We start from the raw sequence: 21,165 nt of genomic DNA on the forward strand, positions 1-21,165 counted from the left end.
TAAATGCAGAGATTCCTTATTAAGCAGGGAGTAAAGGAACACTGGCCAAGTACCACAGCAAGAGTAAATGAAAACTAGCTTGCATATGTCCTATATATGGGTGTAAACCTTGATAGCTTGAATCACCTTTTATCATTCTTACTTTGGTTATGTTATATGCCAGTCAGATCAGTCAATTGCTTATTAAGCATACTAGATTTAATAGTGTTTAACATCATGAAGTGTTTTGTTAGAAATAAAGAAAAACTGTTCCCTCTGGCAGGAGGATCAGTACCGGAGGACAGAGACTTAAGATCACTTGCAAAAGAACCAGAGGGCAGGTGAGGGAGAAATTATTTTCTTCATTGAGTTATGATGATCTGGAATACATGGCCTGAAAGATTGTGGAAGCAGATTCAGCAGTTACTTTCAAAAGTGAATTGGATTTAATTAAAAAAGTATAGGGAAAGTGCAGGGGAGTGAGACAAATGGATAGCTCTTCAACAAACGTGACGCAGACACAATGGGTCGATTGGTTTCCTTCCGTGCTGTATGATTCAATGTTATCTATTGCAACTACAACATAAAAAGGCCAAATATTCTAGATGAACAATGAATAAGAGTAATTTTTTCATATACTTATTTTTATTACGAGTACTTCATGCACTCTAGTGATGTATTTTAATTTGAGTAGAACAAAATATATTGAACTTTGCAGACATTATTTGAAGAGGAGATTTTTGAAAGCTTAAAATATCTTTCAATACTCGACGAATAAAAACAAAAGAAAGTCTATTCACCCTCTGCAATGCAAGGATGGCATCATCCGTCTTCTCCTTCTTGCTATATATTTTTGCTAGCAGCATTAAATATCGTGCATCTTCCATCAATGCTTGAAGGTCACTTACTGTAAAAGATTGAAAATCTAAAATATTATATAAAAAGAATTTCTGTGCTTTTATAAATTGCACTAACAAAGGTAGTCTGTGCTTGTAAATTTTACCCAACATTGTTTATCCCGTATTCCTTCACGCCCTTTTCCTTTAACCATCTATTTAACCTGCTTGTCTTGAAGGTATCTATTTTTGTACCATACAGCAATAAATCATGAAAAGAATGTCTAGAACACTGCAGGTTCTCATCACTTATCAGTTATTACAGCCTAATAGAGGGACTGTTCGTGAATCTTGCAATTTAACTAAATCATAGGGTAGTTTTCCAACTTGCTGCTGGGTATGAAATAGATATTGCGAATCGGCTTCCTGTTACAGAGACAACATGATTTTCATCTTCACTGAAAGATGGGGCGGTTTCTGTAACAGGTAGCCAATCTGCAAAGCTAAGCTCCAAGTTGAAAATCAATGAAAAGAGCTATTTGTGAATGTTTCTAACTTTCACGATATTTGAAAACAACCCAACTTTTAACTCCCCATCTAAAGCAACTAAAACAGATTTATAAAAAGGTATATATTGTGGAGAAAATAGAGTGTGGCAGTCCATAATCATACCATAATCATGTTCTAATGACTGCAGCAGGACCTTTTCTGCCTTCTCATACTGTCGAAGTTTAAGAAGGAGCTCAGCTAAGTCATAACGAAGGAAATTCTGCTGGCCAGTCTTCACTGCTGCTTCATAATAATTAATTGCCTGTGAGGAAAAATTAAATTGAACATAACTTTGATTGAAACCCTCACTGCAGCAACAAATCATATGCAATATTAATCAAATAACTTCTCCTGCTGCTTTTCTCCTCTTGTGAAGGCATAACTCATGCTGGGGTAGGGCTCCACAGGTAACAGGAGCCTTCAAGCACCTTACATGGTAGCTATGCGTAAACACGGACAGTGAGTGACGATGGACTATTCAATTGTGGGAACACCATAATTAAATTCTATCCATCTTTCTTTTCATATCCACATGCATTCGTTCCAGGCGGAGACATTAGATATCAACTAAAACAAAAGCAAAATACTGCAGATGCTGGAAACCTGAAATAAAAACTGCAAGTGCTGGAAATACTCAGCAGGTCAGGCAGCATCTGTGGAGAGAGAGAAGCAGATTTAACGTTTCAGGTCTGTGACCTTTCATCAGAACTCATTATATATTACATATCAACTAGCTGCTGAAACCCAAGTTGATTTTCTCCCCCCCATCACTTAGTCCAGGAGTATTGAGACAAATGTAGCACCCCTGGTCCTACCTGAGCTGAGAACATTGCAAACAGGGATCAATCCCGAAACACTCCGCCACCTTCCTGGCTTCTGTGTTTCAGTATCATATGAGGATTTTAACTGCTGAATCATTTGGAGAGATCAGCTAATTATTTTTTTTAAACACAGATTTATTATAATCTGATTTTTCACATTAAACAGCAGTCAATAAATGAATATTCACTGAACAGGAATATCTGATCAATTTACGATTCCATACAATTTACACTAATAGCATAGTTTGCAATAGGAATCCCATTAGGCAGCTTCTAGTCTGATAGAGAACTAACAGATACCAGACCTTAGTATAATTATGTGTTTTAGTAAGAGCTTTTCCAATCTTGCTAGCCAAGGTTCCATCTCGTGGATTTTTCTTTAGAGCTTGTTCATATACATCAATGGCCTTTTCAGGCTGCAATGGAACAGAAAATATTAGTTTCACAATATTATACTGTCTATTAAAAGACAATTAAATTGATAACAGATTAAATAAAACTTTATGTTCCATGCGTGCTAGATTACCTACTTGGATAGATTGGTAGATACATTAGCCTAGCCTCAAATTCTGCACAGATTAATCATTTCATTAATTGTCATATAAACTCCCCTAGAAGTACTTAACCTCTCATATACTTTGTGGAAATGTAAATATCGTTGTACAATAGCAATACAAAAGACAGCACAGAAGTTCAGTAAAAATTATAATTATCAGTTCATCTCTTGTAATTAGTACATGGGAACTAAAAGGCACTGCAACATGATCAAAGGTAGGGAGAACATAATTACTGCTTGACAAGTTTAGATAAGCAGCTTCCATTATTAATATTGAGATAAGAACTTACAATGGAAAAGCCGACAGGAAATACACAGACACACACACACACAACAGTGCCATCTGCTGAAAATAATACTTCTATTCATCAACTGATCATGGGCACACCAACAGAAATTTAGGCATAAAAATAAGAATTTTTTCACCTCTTGAATATTCATGTAGGCATCACCTAACATAAGATAAGTGTGAGGTCCAGGCAGTTTGTCAACCAAGTCTCTGTAAACAAAGATAAAATTATATTTAAATTATCGTTTTGTCAGATTCATCCTAACTTAATTTATCTTTACCTTTATACTTTGTAAGTGCGACAAGATGTTATTGTGTTCCTTAGATAAACATTTTAAGAGTATTAATCAACCTTACATGACATTGCACAAGGGGGATCAAGACAAAGTTCAATATTCAGATCAAATAGGGTATAACTGGGGGGCAAGGTACAAACTGGGAGAGAAGGAAAGAGAAGATAGGAATGAGAAGTGGATTGGGGCAAGTGATAAAGCAGAGAGGTGGGGGGTGGGGGGAAACAGAATGATGACAAAAGAAGGGTGAAAAGATAAAAATAAAAGAGGACAAGAGGATAACCAGGAAGGAAAAAGCAGAGAAACTTGTTTGGGGAGAGGGGTGGGGTGGGGCAAAGAGACAGGTGGGCAAATTTCCTCAGTGGAGATTGGGTGAATGTCTCTGCCCCTCCAACAGGCCTGGATTGTCATTCATGCTGGTTGGTGGGAAAAGGGCAACATTTTTCTCTGAATGGGGTGAAGAACTATGCTATCCAGTGGTTGGTTTTCCTGCACAGCAGGCAGGGTTTAGTCAGAAGACTTCCCTGATATCTGTGGACTGAGCAATGGTGGAAGATAGGTGGGTGATTGTTTATTATCAGGCGAAAGAGTTTAAGTTGGCTTGGAGTTAATTTTGTGCTCAGTGCGGAGAGCTTCTATGTCTAATTTTCTTTAACTGCCAGTAAGGTCAACTACAATGGTGCTGTCACATAACTAGTTGACCTCAGTGCAGTTAACGTCACTCTCAAAGTGCTACCTACAAGTGAACTACGAACAGAACGATGAAGCAATTTTCCATTTTTAATATATTAGAGACAAAAAAGGGAAATGCTGCATGATCCAAAAAAATCTTTCACCTGTAGCAGCTTGCATATAACTGTTCATCTTTCCTCTGGTTTAAGTATATGGCAGCCATTTTCTCTTTCGCTTGAATAAAATAAGGTTGTTCAGGTGTGACATTTCGAAGCATACTGAGTGCCAGCTCTATATCTCCACGTACAACAGCAAGGTCTGCATTAGCAATTGTAACACGTAATTCTTCAGAGGTGCCTGAAAATTCATTGATGGCATCTTGCATGACTTTGGCAGCTTCATGCTACAGAAAAACAAAGGTTTTTCTATTTTCAGAAAATCATCATACATTGTATATAAAATTTGCTTGTGAAACAGCTACATGTAAATTGTGTGTCCTGCACAAGATAATGTGGGATCTCAGTATCATCTGTAGAGGATGCAGTTCTAAGTAAATATAAAGCTTTCAATAGATACTGTTATGACCAATCGCTCCAGTCAAAGCCCCCAATCAAAATTTATGATTCTGATTGTGGTGGGAGAAACGCACTGTTAATTCAATCCCATCCCTTCACAGATCACCTAACATATCATTTTAAGCTTTCCAAATTCAAGAAAGACCCAGCCAAATTGTACCCTCTATTAACCCCCCGAATGAGGCTTACCAAACCAGGTGTCTTTAAATCAACAAATTAACAGTTTAATTAGAAAAACTAAATTCTTAAACACTAAGATATAAACAACATTTAAAAATAGAAAAAAAAAAGAGTCCTTGCATATTTACACTCCTGCCAGATATGGAACAGTCCAAGGTTGCTGGAAGTCCTCACAGCTGTCCGATGCGGGAAAAAAAGTTCAACAGTAAAACAGTCCGTAGTTTAATTCAGAAGTCGAAATAGTTGCTCCTTCTCCAGCGATGAATTTCAACAATTAACAACTTCCAAACACTTTTCGTAATGAATCAATTTGGCTTTAGAATTTTTGAAGGATCAAAGATTGTCACAGTCTGACTTCCCTTCCTTCAGTTTGATTTATCAGAAGATCTATGTTTTGGTTTGACCTTTTAGAATTTTGAGAGAGAATAATAAATAACCAGACTAAATTCTCTTCCTTCAGTTTAAGTGGTCTGTTTCTCCTTTCAGGTGCTGACTGTTCTGGTAGAACAGTTTGTCTCAACTAAAAAGCCAGCTCAAAAGATAATTGCAACATTGTACAGCTGGTCCTTGGTCTCTGAATGGCTGTTGCCGGGTAACCACGATGCATTCTTTGAAGCTGGTTGGTTCCAGCTCTGTATGGTTGTATCCAACGGCAACCAAAACACACTTTCTCTAACTCCTGAGGCTTGCTGGTTCTTAAAGCAGTTCAGCTCCTTTTCCAGCCTTAAAGGCACACCACATTCTTTCCGGAAAAAAAACTTCAGGATCATAACAATACTTATATTTATTGTTTAAAAACAAAAGCTGCTTTTATCAACATTCCAGTGCCCATGAAGTTAACTTTACCATATCAGAAATTACAAATAGGTTAAATCCAAATCATACTTTCATTATAATACTTGCATTCATAGGTCACCTTTCATGTTGAAATGCACTTCCTACAACAACTTATATTTATATAGTGCCTTGGATGGAATAAAATGTCCCAAGGCACTTCACAGGAACATTACAAAACAAAATATGACAACAAGCCACATATGATGATATTAGGTCAGATTACCAAAAGCTTGATCAAAGAGGTAGGCTTTAAGGAGTGTCTTAAAGGAGAAAAGCGAGGTAGAGGCACAGAGGTGGAGGGAGGGTATTCCAGAGCTTAACGCCTACTCAACTGAAGGCATGGCCCCAATGGTGGAGTGATTAAAATTGGGGATGCTTAAGAGGCCAGAATTAAATGCTGGATGAGGTTACAGAGATAGGGAGGAGCGAGGGCATGGAGGGATTTGAAAACAAGGATGAGAATTTTAAGATCAAGTTGCCTGACCGGAAGCCAATGTCAGTCAGCAAGCACATAGGTGATAGGTGAATGGACTTGGTGCAAATTGGGACACAGGCAGCACAGTTTGGGATGACCTCAGGTTTAGGGAGGGTAGATTGTGGGAGACCAGGAGAGTGTTGAAATAGTCAAGTCTAGAGATAATAAAGGCATAAATGAATGGCATGAGACACTAAAAATAACTTCATTCATTACCTGTTCCCCATTAATACGGTGAGCATCTGCTAGCTCCAGAAAAACAGAAACACGATCAGTTGCGCTAAATTCAATTTTTTTGCTTTTTGATTTGGATGCACTTCCAGTTTTCCTCATTGCAGGTAAACCTGCAGCTATCTTCAAGGTCTTAATGGCTTCCTGAACATCGCCCATTTTCTTCTGAGTCTGGGCTCTAATCAAATGATACAGGGGATGTTCACGAACCTGAAATTGGAAAATGAGTAAAGTAAGAGAAACAAAAATCAAAGTTATTCCGGTTATTTTCAGCTTATTTGCCTTTCTTCTACTGCCAATACTCAAACTATGCAACATATGTACTGAATGGAGTGTGTGATGGACCATTTATTTCGTTCACGGGATGGGAGTGTTTCTGGTAAGGCCAAGATTTATTGCCCATCCTTAATTGCCCAGGAGAAGGTGGCGGCAAGCTGCCCTCTTGAACCCCTGCAGTTTATGTGGTGTAAATACACCCACAATGCTGTTTGGAAGCGAGTTCCAGGATTTTGACCCAGCGACAGGGAATGATAGCGCTAGTCCTTCAAAATCAGGATGGTGTGTGACTTGGAGGGGAACTTGCAGGTGATGGTGCTCTCATGCATCTGTTGTCCTTGTTCTTCTAGTTGGTACAGGTCTCAGGTTAGAAAGAGCAGTTGAAGGACCCTTGGCAAGTTGTTGCAGTGCATCTTATAGATGGTACACACTGCTGCCACTGTGTGCCAGTGGAGGAGGGAATGAATGTTTCAGGTGTGGTTTGGGGTGCCAATGCTTTGCCCTGGATGCTGTTGAGCTTCTTGATTGTTGTTGGAACTACATTGAGTCAGTCAAGTGGAGCGTATTCCATCACACTCCTGACTTGTGCCTTGTAGATAGTGGGCAGGCTTTGGAGAGTTAAGAGGTGAGTTACTTGCTGCAAAATTTCCAAACTCTGACCTGCTCTTGTAGTCACGGTATCTATATGGCTGGTCCAATTCAGTTTCTGGCCAATGGTATCCCACTGGATGTTGATGTTGCGGTATTCAGTGATGGTAATGAGGTTGAATGTCGGGGGGGATGGTTAGATTCTCTCTTGTTGGAGAAGATCATTGCGTGGCACTTGTGTGGCGCGAATGTTACTTGCCATTTAACAGCCCAGGCCTGAATGTTGTCCAGGTCTTACCTCATGCGGGCATGGACTGGTTCAGTACCTGAGGAGTTGCGAATGGCACTAAATACTGTTTAATGGACTTCAACTCTATAGTTCCCTCATGATTTAAAACAAAACTGTGTCCTGAGACTTAAAGAAAGCTTAAAATTTCAAATTAAAAAAAAAAAATGCTTACTTCCCAAGTAGAGTGCTTCCTTCTACTGATTTATTTCAGCTAATTTTCATCCATTATCTACATAATCTATTAAATTCATATTGTGTGTTTAAATTTCTATCTGGAATAGAAGAACTTTTAAGGGACAGTAAAAGGGCACCTGGCCCACAATAGTAATTAATGTAGAAATAAAAAGAGACATGTATGCCCTCCATTATTCTCCCCCTACTGAAAAAAGAGCCTGTTCTGAAACTGGAAAGAAATGACCAGACCAACACAAGAGAATAGTCAGACCTGTTAATAGAAAGCTACAGGCACTTATGATAGCCTAAACCCTCAAAAGGAGCAGAAATAAATAAAAGGAAAAATAAAATGATACAGCCCAATGTGCTGACCCATCTGACCCATTGCAGGGGTGAGGATATAGCATTAGATTTCTACTGTAAGCTAACAAAATTAAAAATCACACTACTAAAGTGTAAGTTTACTATTTTGTTACACAAAATAGTAAAGAAAGACTTTGCCCATATTGAAGTGTATGGCAAATTGCGACAAAGATGTGAAAGACCATAGGAGGATGCACTAGATGGAACAACACTCAAGATACTCAACACTATCTAGGACAGAGCAGTTTGTTTGATCAGTGCCTCAACAGCTGTACCCTCCACCACCAGCACATTGTGGCTACCATATGTACAAACTACAAGGATACACTGCTGTAACTCACCAAGGTTACTTTGGCAGCACCACTCAAACCTGTGACCTTCATGACCAAGAAGGACAAGTGTAACAATGTTTATGGGAACACCATCAGTTCCAAGTTCTCCTGTAAGTTACACACCATCCTGACTCCAACATATAATAATTTTCTTTCATTGTCACTGGTTCAGAACTCTGGTATACCCAGCCTAACATTATTGTAGGGCAGCCATCACCATAAGACCTGCAGCAGTGCAAGATGGAAGGTCTATCACCATCTTCTTAGGGCAAAAAAGGATGTGCAACAAATGTAGCTTTGCCAGTATCAACCACATGGGTGGGTTGGATTGACAAACATCTTATTCTGTCTAAAACCATTACTGCTGCATTCCAAGAACAAATAAATCAAACAAAATATAAAAGCAATGGGTAAGTTGCAGTTAATTAAGACAGAGCTGAGAAATTCAGGCTTTTTCACTGGAGTTGGGAAGGTTAAGGGGTGACCTAATAGAGTTTAGGAAGTTTATGATGTAACATCTCTTTGACTAAAGAACAATAGCATACAAATATAAGACAAGCACAAAAAGACATAGAGGTTGGACAATATGGCCCCACAGAGGGTGGTTCAAATGTGGAATTCTCTGTCACAAACCACTGTGAAAGCAGAGTCCATAAATTATTTTAAAAAGATCTTAGATAGTTGCCTGCAAAAGACAAACATGAAGTGGAAATAAGGGAATAGGCTAGCAGCAGAATGGCTCTTTAAATTTAAATAGCCAAGAAGCCAATGCAATCAATCACATAGGCTTAGGTGTTACTTTAAAAAAATTATTTTTACCTTTCCCCAACTTTAATCAGCAGCATGACCACATATCACTAAAGCACACCTCTGAGGTTTGCCGCAGTACATCTCCACTCCCTTCAGGCAGAATACCCAGGGAGGATGGAGAGCCTGCCTGGAAAATTCAAATGACTCTCAAGTCAGAAAATCATCTTGGATCAGGGATACACCCTTGTGGCAGTCAGCAGTCATGCCACGACACAGTTCAACTGTCATAATGAATCAGTGGAAGGTCTAGGTTATCAAATTTAGTAAATAGGCACAGAAAGAGAGATTATGAGTTGAAATTAATTTTAATGAGCTTGTTGCGCCTTAGGAATAAAGGAAAGTTGGAATAAAAACTAAAAATCTGCACTGGAACAATTTAAGCTTAAAATTATAAACATTATTCAGTGAACTCTATTAAATTCACCTCAAAATTATAACTCAAACACAGTTCCAGAGAATGTGAGCAGAGTTTAAAATTTTCTTGAGACAGGTAAACCTGAGCCATCAGGAGATGGGCATCTGCATATGAAGGATTCTGTTCTAAGCAATGCTGTAGATTGCTTTGGGCAGCATCAACATCACCTTTTAAAGGAGAAAAAGCAACAACAAAAAAATAGAAGTTTGAATCCAGTTCATGCTGTAATATTTTCAGTACCAAATTCTGAACTAGTTAAGACTATAGTGCAAGCAATCCCAGATTGTGTCTTTTCTCATAACTATTTCTGCAAGACTACTTCTCTTTTACATGCCATTTAATACATAGATGTTTTCATTTTGTGGGAAACATTTTTTCTGGTCACTTTTAATTCCAGATACAATGAACAGTAAAACTCTTAACATTCTGTGGATGTGCAGATATTTATAACAGACTACAAGATGTCTATATCTTTATATCTGAATATCCTATCAATCATTTGTGTTACACAAAGATTTTAAAATATAGGGACAAGTGGCTTCATGGTTTTGCAAAATATGAAATGGTGATCTCAGAATGAAGAGGTCACATTGAGCAATAAAGCATCTAATATTTGTCTCCCCCAAACAAACTGAAAAGTACTGTCATAACATAAATAAAGTCCACAATATAAATACCTGCTAAGTACTTAACTCTGGCCATTAGAAAGGCAGCTTCCAATAGTCCTGGTACTGTCTTCACGACCGTCTCCAGCACTGAGGCACAATGTTTCAATAACGAAGAGAGAGGCTGACCAGGAGCTCCAGGCTGAAAAAAATTAGGCTGTCATGACTAGAGAAAACATGAGTATATTAAGTCCAGTGTTTCTTATTAAAATATACAGAACAAATACAAACCAGCAACATTTAGGAACTGAAGTTCCTCAGTAACTTTCAAAGCGTGCCTAATTTGTACCTTTTTAAGAGATGCTGTGTGATTTTCTGAGTGTTACCAGTGTTTTCTGTTTTTATTTCAGATTTCCAACATTCACAGTATTTTGCTTTTGTTTTACTGAAGCTCAACACTTGCTTAGGAATAAATTCCATTGGATTCCCCATGGCATATTATTTCAGTGCATGTTTACATGACAAGTATTTTTTGGTGCTTAATATTTTAAGCTGTTAGCAGTGATCAAAATAATATTTGAACCTTAGTGTGTTTATATGTTGCTTTTTAGCATTAGTTGTTAAAAGAAAACAGATAAAATATTGAATTTTTAGGGTCAACAGAAAGGTCTCTCAGAAATCTGTATAAGAACAGAAAGACTGACTTTGAAAGCTTCCATTCTAGGATACAGAAAATAGGAACTTTACATTCATGTATCTATTTCAATATAGCACAGAAGGAACAACTTCATTAAAAACATATTGCCTGAATGGGCAGTAGGTTCTCCCTAGAACTGTGTTTTACACTTCTTAATTTCAAGGGCACATATGGCATATGATGGTTCCACTGTTCTTCAATTACCTTTTCACCTGGGGATACAGATGACTCAGAATAAAACAGTTTGGTGACTTTTACCTTTTCTGAATCTATTTGTTAAGTCGTTTTATTTCTAATCTGAATAAAACATTAGCAGGGTTGCCTGTCAACATAGACAGCATCGCAATTTGCTGGACAACAATTTAAAATTTGCCAGTTTCCAACAGCCATACTTCTTTGTAAATAACATTTCCATTAGTTCGTCAATTTCAAACAATTAAAGTACTTACTTCAAGAATAAGTTTAAGTAACTACTACTTCCACTGGTAAAAAACATAGTGGCCTGGATTTTGTTGTCTACAGCAAAGCTGACCTCAAAGAAAGCTATTCAGCAATCTCTGTGGTGTGGATTCCCCTTTCCTGACATCAGTTTGAACCTGGCACCAAGTCAAGGGGATCTCCAGGAATCTAGCAACAATGATGTCATCAGGTAGGATAAGCAGCCAATCACATCGAAGTATTCTTACAGACAGCAAACCAAGAAGTAAAACGCATCGATAGCCTTCACAGTTAATAACATTTTACAGAGCGAAATACATGAATGGGACAGACATATTGGAATTAAGGTAGAAGCTAAAATAATCTTAAAAAAGACACATTTTAAAAATGCTGAATTCTTATCATAACGGAGAAATTCAACATTCCACAAATATAAAATTATTTTTACAGGACCAGAGAGGCTTTTCAACAGTAATTATGAACTTAGTGCACTGTTAAAAGTCCAATAACACCTCATTCTACAAGGTGTGACTTTTTCAATGGTTTACACAGCCAAACAATTAGCTCAAGTCATTTCATGATTTCTACTTGATTGCAGTCTAGGCAAGTTCAACAGCTCACCCTATGGGGAAAGAGTAGAATCACTGACAGCAACTTCTGGTTTTCCATGTTTAACTTCGCATGCATGGACTCCAGAAGTCGCTGTCAGTTTCAGAGGAGTAATGACAGTGAACACTGACAGTTTTGCTGTCATTACTACTGCAAAATTTGGGCCAATGTATTAAGTATTTAATTATTCTTAAAGTTACAAATCAGGAACAATAAACAAAACTCTACACAGGCAATCTTTCTCCTTTTAAGTTTTAGATCTAACTATGCAGACTTACAAAACAGACATTTATGTTTCCAAATATATTAATTTAACATTGAACGTTCACCTGTGTGGGACAGAAGCCAAGATATTCACGAATAATTTCTAACAAAAAGTCAGGATTTAACTTTTCATAGTAGTGAACTCCTAGAGGCAGGCCTTGCAATGTGGAGAAATGAGTGTCAACAGCATCATTTAGCAAATTAATTACTTCATCCTGCCCCTTCTGCTTCTTCACTGCCAAAACTGCATGCAAGAAAGACAATTCCTGCAAAAAAAAACGTTAGAAGTGATTTAGTTTTCTTTTTCTGTTTGAATATCTTTCCTTTTAGACATGAGATTTTCTGATCAATGTTTGATTTTCAGATGCAAAGTGGATATTACTGATTAAAAAATAGGTGGCGATCCATTTTGTATGATTTGTACCCATTCTGCATATCACACATATTTCCAGTGGGGATTTCATGGCTGAAGGACGTCCTCCCTAAAATAGCCAGCTTAATACGTCTTAAGTTAGCACATTATTTCTTAACCTGCGTGTGTGCCTCACATGGAGTTGTCTAACTAGGACTGAGCAAATTAAAGTTCATTTGAGAGCTCCTTTGTGTCAATTATTGTTGTGTGATCTTTGCCCACCAAGCCCTGCCCACCAACAGCTGTAATAGTGCAACAATGGATTTTGCCAAGGAAATCCCCCTGTAGTTTTATTCAGGACGAGGAGGACCAACAAGGGAAGGCCAGGCTGCACCCTTACCAGAATCTACAGGCAGAGCTACACATGTCTCAGGCGGTAGCCCTGATAATAAAGGATGGGATAAAGGCAGTAGAGAGAAGGATCTTAGCTCTGAAAAATCAAGATGCAGAATCAGTTTGGGTGGCGCTAAGAAACAAGAGGGGGCAGAAGTTTATAGGCTTCCTAGCAGTACTTGTGTCAGGCAAAGTATAAAATTAGGAAATTAGAGGCACATGTAACAAGGATAATACAGTTATCATGGGGATTTCTATATGCATGTAGACTGGGCAAACTAAATTTGCAGTAATAGTGTGGAGAACGAGTTCATGGAATGTATAAATGAGAGTTTTCTAGATCAGTATTGTGCAATGGAAAAGGATAATTAATAACCTTGTAATAAAGGAGCCTCGAGGGAACAGCGATCACAGTATAATAGAATTTTATGTTATTTAGTTAAGTTGAAAACTAAGGTCTTAAATCTGAACAAAGCAAACTACATAGGTATGAGGGGTTAGTTGTCTAAGGTAGATTGGGAAACTAGATTAAAAGGCATGACCATAGATAAGCAACGGCAAACACTTAAATAATTAATTCATAATTTGCAGCAAATACATATTCTCAGAGAAAAGCCCCATGGAAAAGTGGTCCAACCATGGCTAACAACAGAAGTTAAAGATGTTATTAAATTAAAGGAAGAGACTTATAATGTTGCCAAAAAGAGTACTAAGGCTGAGGATAGGGAGGATTTTAGAATGGCCTAGCAAGACACTCAGTTCAAGGGCAATTAGGGAAGGGCAAGAAATGCTGGCCTTACCAGCGATGCCCACATCCCACTAACGAATATAAAAAAAAGGATGACCAAGAAATTGATAAAGAGAAAAGAAAATATGAGAGTAAACTAACACCAGACGTAAGAACAGATTTTAGAGGTTTCTATAGGGATGTAGAAAGGAAGAGAAATCAAACATGGGTCTCTTGGAAGCAGAAACTATATAATATAAATTATAATAAGCAATATGGAATATAATATAAATTATAATAAGGAATATGGAAATGGCATTGCATCAGACTTTATGGTAAAAAGCATCCTGGAAATAGTAACAAACCAAGGGTTTAGTAAAAATGAGGAATTTATGGATATTATTGAAGAGGCACAGTGTGGCTTTCGAGCAGAGAGATCCACCATTGACATGCTGTTCTCCCTTCGCCAGTTACAGGAGAAATGCCACAAACAGCAGATGCCCCTCTACGTTGCTTTCATTGATCTCACCAAAGCCTTTGACCTCGTCAGCAGACGTGGTCTCTTCTGACTACTAGAAAAGATCAGCTGTCCACCAAAGCTACTAAGTATTATCACCTCATTACATGACAATATGAAAGACACAATTCAGCATTTCCTATCCTGAGTGGAGTGAAGCAGGGTTGTGTTCTCGCACCTACACTGTTTGGGATCATCTTCTCCCTGCTGCTCTCACGTGCGTTCAAGTCTTCAGAAGAAGGAATTTTCTTCCACACAAGATCAGATGGCAGGTTGTTCAACCTTGCCCGTCTAAGAGCGAAGACCAAAGTACAGAAAGTCCTCATCAGGGAACTCCTCTTTGCTGACGATGCTGCATTAACATCTCACACTGAAGAGTGTTTGCAGAGGCTCATCGACAGGATTGAGGCTGCCTGCAACGAATTTGGTCTAACCATCAGCCTCAAGAAAACAAACATCATGGGACAGGACGTCAGAAATGCTCCACCCATCAATATCGGCGACCACGCTCTGGAAGTGGTTCAAGAGTTCACCTACCTAGGCTCAACTATCACCAGTAACCTGTCTCTCGATCCAGAAATCAACAAGCGCATGGCGCTTCCACCGCTATGTCCAGACTGGCCAAGAGAATGTGGGAAAATGGCGCACTGACACGGCACACAAAAGTCCGAGTGTATCAAGCCTGTGTCCTCAGTACCTTGCTCTGCGGCAGCGAGGCCTGGACAACGTAGGTCAACCGAGAGCGACGTCTCAATTCATTCCATCTTCGCTGCTTCTGGAGAATCCTTGGCATCAGGTGGCAGGACTATATCTCCAACACAGAAGTCCTCGAGGCGGCCAATATCCCCAGCATATACACCCTACTGAGCCAGTGGCGTTTGAGATGGCTTGGCCATGTGAGCCGCATGGAAGATGGCAGGATCCCCAAGGACGCATTGTACAGCGAGCTCGTCACTGGTATCAGACCCACCAGCTTTAAAAACGTCTGCAAACGCGACATGAAGTCCTGTGACATTGATCACAAGTCGTGGGAGTCAGTTGCCAGTGATCGCCAGAGCTGGCGGGCAACCATAAAGGCAGGGCTAAAGTGTGGCGAGTTGAAGAGACTTAGCAGTTGGCAGGAAAAAAGACAAGGAGAGAGCCAACTGTGTAACAGCCCCAACAACCAATTTTATCTGCAGCACCTGTTGAAGAGTCCGTCACTCTAGAATTGGCCTTTATTGCCACTCCAGGCGCTGCTTCACAAACCACTCACCACCTCTAGACACTTACCCATTGTCTCTCGAGACAAGGAGGCCAAAGAAGAGAAGTAGTCGCACTGCAGAAATTAATGGGACTTGAAATTGACAAATCCCCTGCATCCTAGGGTTTTAAAATAGGTAGCTACAGAAATAGTGGATGCATTAGTTTTGATCTTCCTGAATTCCCTAGATTCTGGAATATTCCCCATGGATTGGATGTTAGCAAAAATAACTCAACTGCTGAAGAAAGGAAGGAGGGAGAAAACAGGGAAATAGGAAAAATGCTGGACTCTTATGAGGGACCTGGTAACAGAGCACTTAGAGAATCAATACCTGGTTAGGAAGAGTCAACATGGATTTATGAAAGGAAAATTACATTTGACAAATCTATTAAGAGCTTTTATTTTGGGTTCTAACTCGCAGGATGGATAAGGGGGAACCAGTAGATGCAGTGTATTTGGATTTTCAAAAAGCATTTAATAAAGGTGCCACACAAGAGGTTATAGCTTATGGAATTGGGATTGGTTAACAGACAGAAAACAAAATTAACAGGTCATTTTCGGGTTGGCAGGCTGTAACTACCAGGATACCAAATGGATCAGTGCTAGGGCCTCAGCTTTTTATACTATAGATCAATGACTTAGGTGAGGGGGCTGAATGTAATAGCTCCAGGTCTACTGACGATACAAAGTTACATGTGAAAGTAAGCTATGAGGAGGATGCTAAGAGGCTACAAAGGGATATAGACAGGTTAAGTGAGCAGGCTAAAACATGATAGATGGAATATAATGTGGAGAAATGTCAAGTTATCCACTTTGGAAGGAAAAATAGCAAAGCAGAATATTTTCAAAATGGAGAGACTGGGAAATGTGGGTGTTCAGAGGGACTTCATACATGAATGTTAACATGCAAGTGCAACAGGCAATTAGATAAGCAAAGGGTGTTGGCCTTTATTTCAAATTGGATTGGAGTATGAGTGTAAAGAAGTCTTACTACAATTATATAGGGCCTTGGTGAGACCACACCCAGAGTACAGTGTGTAGTTTTGGTCTCCTTACCAAAGGAAAGATATACTTGCCTTGGAGGCAGTGCAACAAAGGTTCGCCAGACTGATTTCTGGGGTAAAGGGATTGTCCTATGAGAAGAGATTGAGTAGACTAAGCCTATATTCCTGAAAATTTAGAAGAATGAGACGTGATCTCATTGAAAAATATAAAATTATTTAAGGGCTTAATAGGGTAAATGTTGAAAGGATGTTTTCTCTGGCTAGGCAGTCTAAACCTAAGGGTCACAGTCTCAGAATAAGATGTCAGCTATTTAGGACTGAGATGAGAAGAAATTTCTACACTCAAAAGGTTGTGGATCTTTGGAATTCTCCACCCCAGAGGGTGGTGGATGCTCAGTTGTTGAGTACATTCAAGACAGAAATTAATAGATTTTTTGAATACTAAATGAATTAAAGGGATATGGGGATGGTGTTGGGGAAGGTGCAGCTGAGGTACAAGACCAGCCAAGGTCTACTCGTGCTCCTATTTCTTATGCTCTTATGTCTCCATTTGTCAAAGGAACAATTCTGCACCTGCTCCAAATTACAAGGGATGACATGGCAACTGCTGCATGCTCCACACTGAACTGCAGAATCACCCCTCAAGTCTACTGCTAACATACAATTAAAGAATAACTTAGGTAGTTAAATGTAAAACAAAGGTTCAAGATATCGTTGCTTCAACTAGCACCCAATTTCTGACCAACTTTTTTGATCACTTTCATAAACAAAATTTCAACCCTAATGACCTCTGGGAGATCTGGGGAAATTCCCATCTTTTTGGGTTTACATATTCTTAAATTTTCAGCTCTCTTGCTAACACTGAAACAATCATGAGTATGTTAATTTCTGTACTATTAACCCAATACAATGAAAAGGAATACAAAGTACAATTTTAATTAAAGAAAATAAGCACTTTACTTCTGCTTGCCTTGTATTTCTTTTTTTTCTTTCTCTGATTTTCATTTTATTTTACTTATTTTCTTTATTAAAAACTCAAGCTATTCATACCCAATGACTTTCATTTTAAAATATCTAGCTTTTAAACTATTATTTGTTTCTAATTCTTCTCAGTAACGCTATCAAATGTCTTAATCGCTGATTTAGAAGGTGCAGAGGAACCATCTATCCCCCACTCATCTAAAATGGTAAGGTAGCAATGGCCCTCAGATCTGAGGTGATCGATTTTGTCTTGCACAAGATGGGCTCATTGTTGTATGGCACTTTGCCGTCAGTATTTGCAGTTAAACCAGTGACTCAAATTCGCCACACCGCAGGCAGCATAGCCTCGACAGCTCCCTGGACTGAAGGAAATTTGAATCGTTTATCTAAATACAAACACCGACAACTGAGACACCAGATTGCAAGTGGAACCAACGAATTGTAATGCAGTTGAAATAGGAGGTGCCATCTTTCAGTTGAGACATTAAACCGAGGCCCCAGACAATATTTATCCCTCAATCAACATCACAAAAACAGATTATCTGATCATTATCACATTGCTGTTTGTGGGAACTTGCTGTTGCAAATTGGCTGCCACAATTCCTACATTACAACAGTGACTACACTTCAAAAGTATTTCATTTGCTGTAAAGCATTTTGGGACATCCAGTGGTCCTGAAAGGCACTTTATAAATGTAAGTCTTTCTTCCTTTCTCGAAAAAATTGCAATAGACATAGTTTGAAGTACATCTTTCAGCAACTGTTTTCATTTTTTATATAATAATCTAAAAGAACATTTTTGGCTGCAGTATCACCTCTTTAACTCAGTTGAAATAGCTTAGTGTAGAATATGACATTTTTATTTGAGTAACAAAAGGGCATCAGAGCAGCTACGTTCAGTCACTATTTTTCAAAAGAGAATACTTCCTTCAGTAGCCAGTGGATTAACGAACACGGATTTGACTAACTGAAGCAAATTCTATATTAGGTTAACACTTTTCAATCTGTTAAGATATCTGAAATTAGCTTAACAAAACCACTGGCGATGGACTATCGGGATTTAAGAGGAACCGCTTTCACTACCTGTAGTATTTTATTGATTTTGTAGAGTAGCTTTTTGTCGGATTTCTATGATTACCTTGAAGCCAAGTGAGCAAGGAGGTGCTGCTCTGAGACAGCTAAAGTCTGGAAGCATTAATTAGATGGACAGGTAGGTGAGAGCATACCAGAAACAGAGGGTAACCTAGAGACAGAGTTTGAAGAGCTAGGGGATGAGCCTGTGTCCATGTGTGATGTAACAGGAAAGAAGGTAAGTGATTGGTTGGTGAGTATTTTCTGTTTTTCTCTTAACTAAGCTTGGGAATTTTAATCAGGGTTAGTGTAACATTAATAGAAATAATAACAATAAGCGCAAGCAGGACCAGAGGCATTAATTAAAATTTAATTACAAAAATAATTAATTAGTAAATTAAGGATGGCAGGGCAGATGATGTGTTGCAGCTGTAGTATGCGAGCCACGGCAACCACATTTTAAGTAAGTGTCTGCTGCTTGAGGAACTTCGGCTCAGAGTTAATGAGCTGGAGACCAAGTTTCGGACACTAACAGGTATGAGAGGAAAGGTTACCTGGACACTTTGTTTTAGAAGGCAGTCACACCCCTAGGCAGAATACACCTAGGGTCTTCTGATTTGGCCCGTGGCCAGAGACAGGAGGGTGTGACTGCGAGTGAGAACATAAGAAATAGGAGCAGAAGTAAGCATTCAGCTCCTCGAGCCTGCTCTGCCATTCAATGTCATGGCTGATTTGATTTCCTGTCTGTCCCCCCATAACCTTTGACTCCCTTGTCAATCAAAAATCTGTCCAACTCAGCCTTGAATACATTCAATGAACCAGCCTCACCTGCTCTCTGTGGAGGAGAATGCCACTGACCAACGACGCTGAGAGAAAAACATTCTCCTCATCTCAGTCTTAAATGGGAGACCCCTAATTTTTAAACTGTGTCCCCTAGTTGTTTCCCCTTGTGGGGGAGTCTACATCTTCTCAGCACCCACCCAATCAAGTCCCCTCAGGATCTTATGGCCAGAATTTTACACCCCTGCACAGGAGCAGGTTGGTGGTGGGGTGGGGTCATAAAATTCAGTGGGAGGTGGAGAGGGACGTACCTGACGCCTTCCCGCCCCCGCTGCCCTCCCGCTTCAGGCCAATCAAGGCCTTTAAGTGGAAAATATCTGCCACTTAAGGGCCGTCTGTCGCTGCTGTTGGTATTTTACCGCAATCCAGTAGGTGCCTTGGCCCCACAGAAGTCCTTGCGGGCTTGTGGTGGTTGTGAGGGGGGGATCCTAATCAGCCACCCTGTGTCTCACAGAGGGCCATCCCCCCAAATCCCCAACCTTCCCCAGTGAAATAAAATGTCCCTATTCTTGCCTCGCTGGGACCTAGCCGACTGTTCACAGTGAGGCCCCAAAACTGAGCTGTCTTCCGGGACTGATGCCCACGATCCTGCTGATGAGGCTAGGTGCAATCCCAGCAGTAACCCCGGTGGCGCTGCTGGGACTGAGAACTGCCAGCCTGCTGATTGGCCAGCAGCTCTTGGAGGTGGGACTTCTTGCCTCAGAGCGGTGGAAGTCCTGCCCAAATCCAATTAAGGGTCTGGGCACATAAAATCCTGACATGGCTCCCAGGTCCAGGGGAGGAGGGCTCGTCCCCGACTTTTTGGTCGGTGGGTGGGGCCTCCCGTCCAACGTAAAAATCTGGCCTATATGTTTCAATAAGATTACCTCTCATTCTTCTAAACTCCAGTGGTTATAGGCCCAACATGCTCAACCCTTCCTCAAATTATAATCCTCTCATCCCAGGAATCAGCCTAGTGAACCTTCACTGAACTGCTTCTAATGCAATTATATCCTTTCTTAAGTAAGGAGACCTAAATTGTACACAGCACTCCAGTTGCGGTCTAACTAAGGCCCTGTACAGCTGTAACAACAATTCCCTATTTTTATACTAGACTCCCCTTGCAATAAGCACCAACATTCTATTTGCCTTCCTAATCACTTGTTGTACCTGCACACTAACTTTTTTGTGATTCATGTACCAGGACACCCAGATCCCTCTGTATCATAGAGTTCTGCAGTCTCTCTCTATTCAAATAATATACTTTTCTATTTTTCCTGCCAAAATGGACAAGTTCGTATTTTCCCCCATTATACTCCATTTTGGGCTAGATTTTGTGCGGCCCCTAAGGTGGGGTGGAGGCCAGGGTGGGGGGCACAAAGTATTGTGTCGGGTGGTTGGGTGGGGGGGGTTGGGGGGGGGGGGGTATGGCAGGGCTGATGGCCTGTCGCCAAGCAATCTTCACAGGTGCGGGATAGGCTGACGACGGCCTTCTCACCCAGAGGCTAATTGAGACCCTTAAGTGGCCTAATAACTGCTAATTAGCAAGGCCTCTTCCTGCTGCCACTGTGATCTTACATGCAGCGAGGAGGATGCCCTGCAACACGAGGCACCCACCCTGCGGACTTTGGGGTAGAGGGTCTTTCCTTCGTGGGCAATTTGTGTCCACAATGGAGGACCCCCACCAGAAACAACTTGAACCCACGGGAGCCCCACTCCTTCTGGACTGCACGACCACTCCCCCCCTGCCTCCCTTGTTGGGGCCTTGCAGACCCTGCCTCACTGATCTCTTGTCTGGGGTTCCAGCCCTAGGCCTGGGTCTGAGGCCTCTGCAGTACCAGCAGTGGCCACTGCTCCCAGTGCCGCTGCCGGTGATCTGATTGGCCGGCAGCTCATGGAGGCAGG

The 21,165-nt window shown here is 40.1% G+C and overlaps 1 protein-coding gene across 3 annotated transcripts in view; it reads right to left on the reverse strand.

Annotated features, from left to right (window-relative positions):
• Positions 1-21,165, reverse strand: part of ttc21b (tetratricopeptide repeat domain 21B) — a 130,183-nt gene that overhangs the window by 56,054 nt on the left and 52,964 nt on the right. For all 3 annotated transcript variants that reach the window (XM_068035213.1, XM_068035214.1, XM_068035215.1), the window contains exons 11-19: positions 12,219-12,419; positions 10,218-10,347; positions 9,550-9,707; positions 6,279-6,503; positions 4,160-4,398; positions 3,168-3,240; positions 2,491-2,601; positions 1,488-1,626; positions 780-886 (exon numbers count right to left, since the gene is read on the reverse strand). In XM_068035213.1, coding sequence (XP_067891314.1) covers positions 780-886; positions 1,488-1,626; positions 2,491-2,601; positions 3,168-3,240; positions 4,160-4,398; positions 6,279-6,503; positions 9,550-9,707; positions 10,218-10,347; positions 12,219-12,419 — 1,383 coding nt within the window. The remainder of the gene's footprint in view (positions 1-779; positions 887-1,487; positions 1,627-2,490; positions 2,602-3,167; positions 3,241-4,159; positions 4,399-6,278; positions 6,504-9,549; positions 9,708-10,217; positions 10,348-12,218; positions 12,420-21,165) is intronic.

Source organism: Heterodontus francisci, chromosome 7 (genome assembly GCF_036365525.1).
Source record: "Heterodontus francisci isolate sHetFra1 chromosome 7, sHetFra1.hap1, whole genome shotgun sequence".
In the NCBI taxonomy this organism is placed as follows: Eukaryota; Metazoa; Chordata; class Chondrichthyes; order Heterodontiformes; family Heterodontidae; genus Heterodontus; species Heterodontus francisci.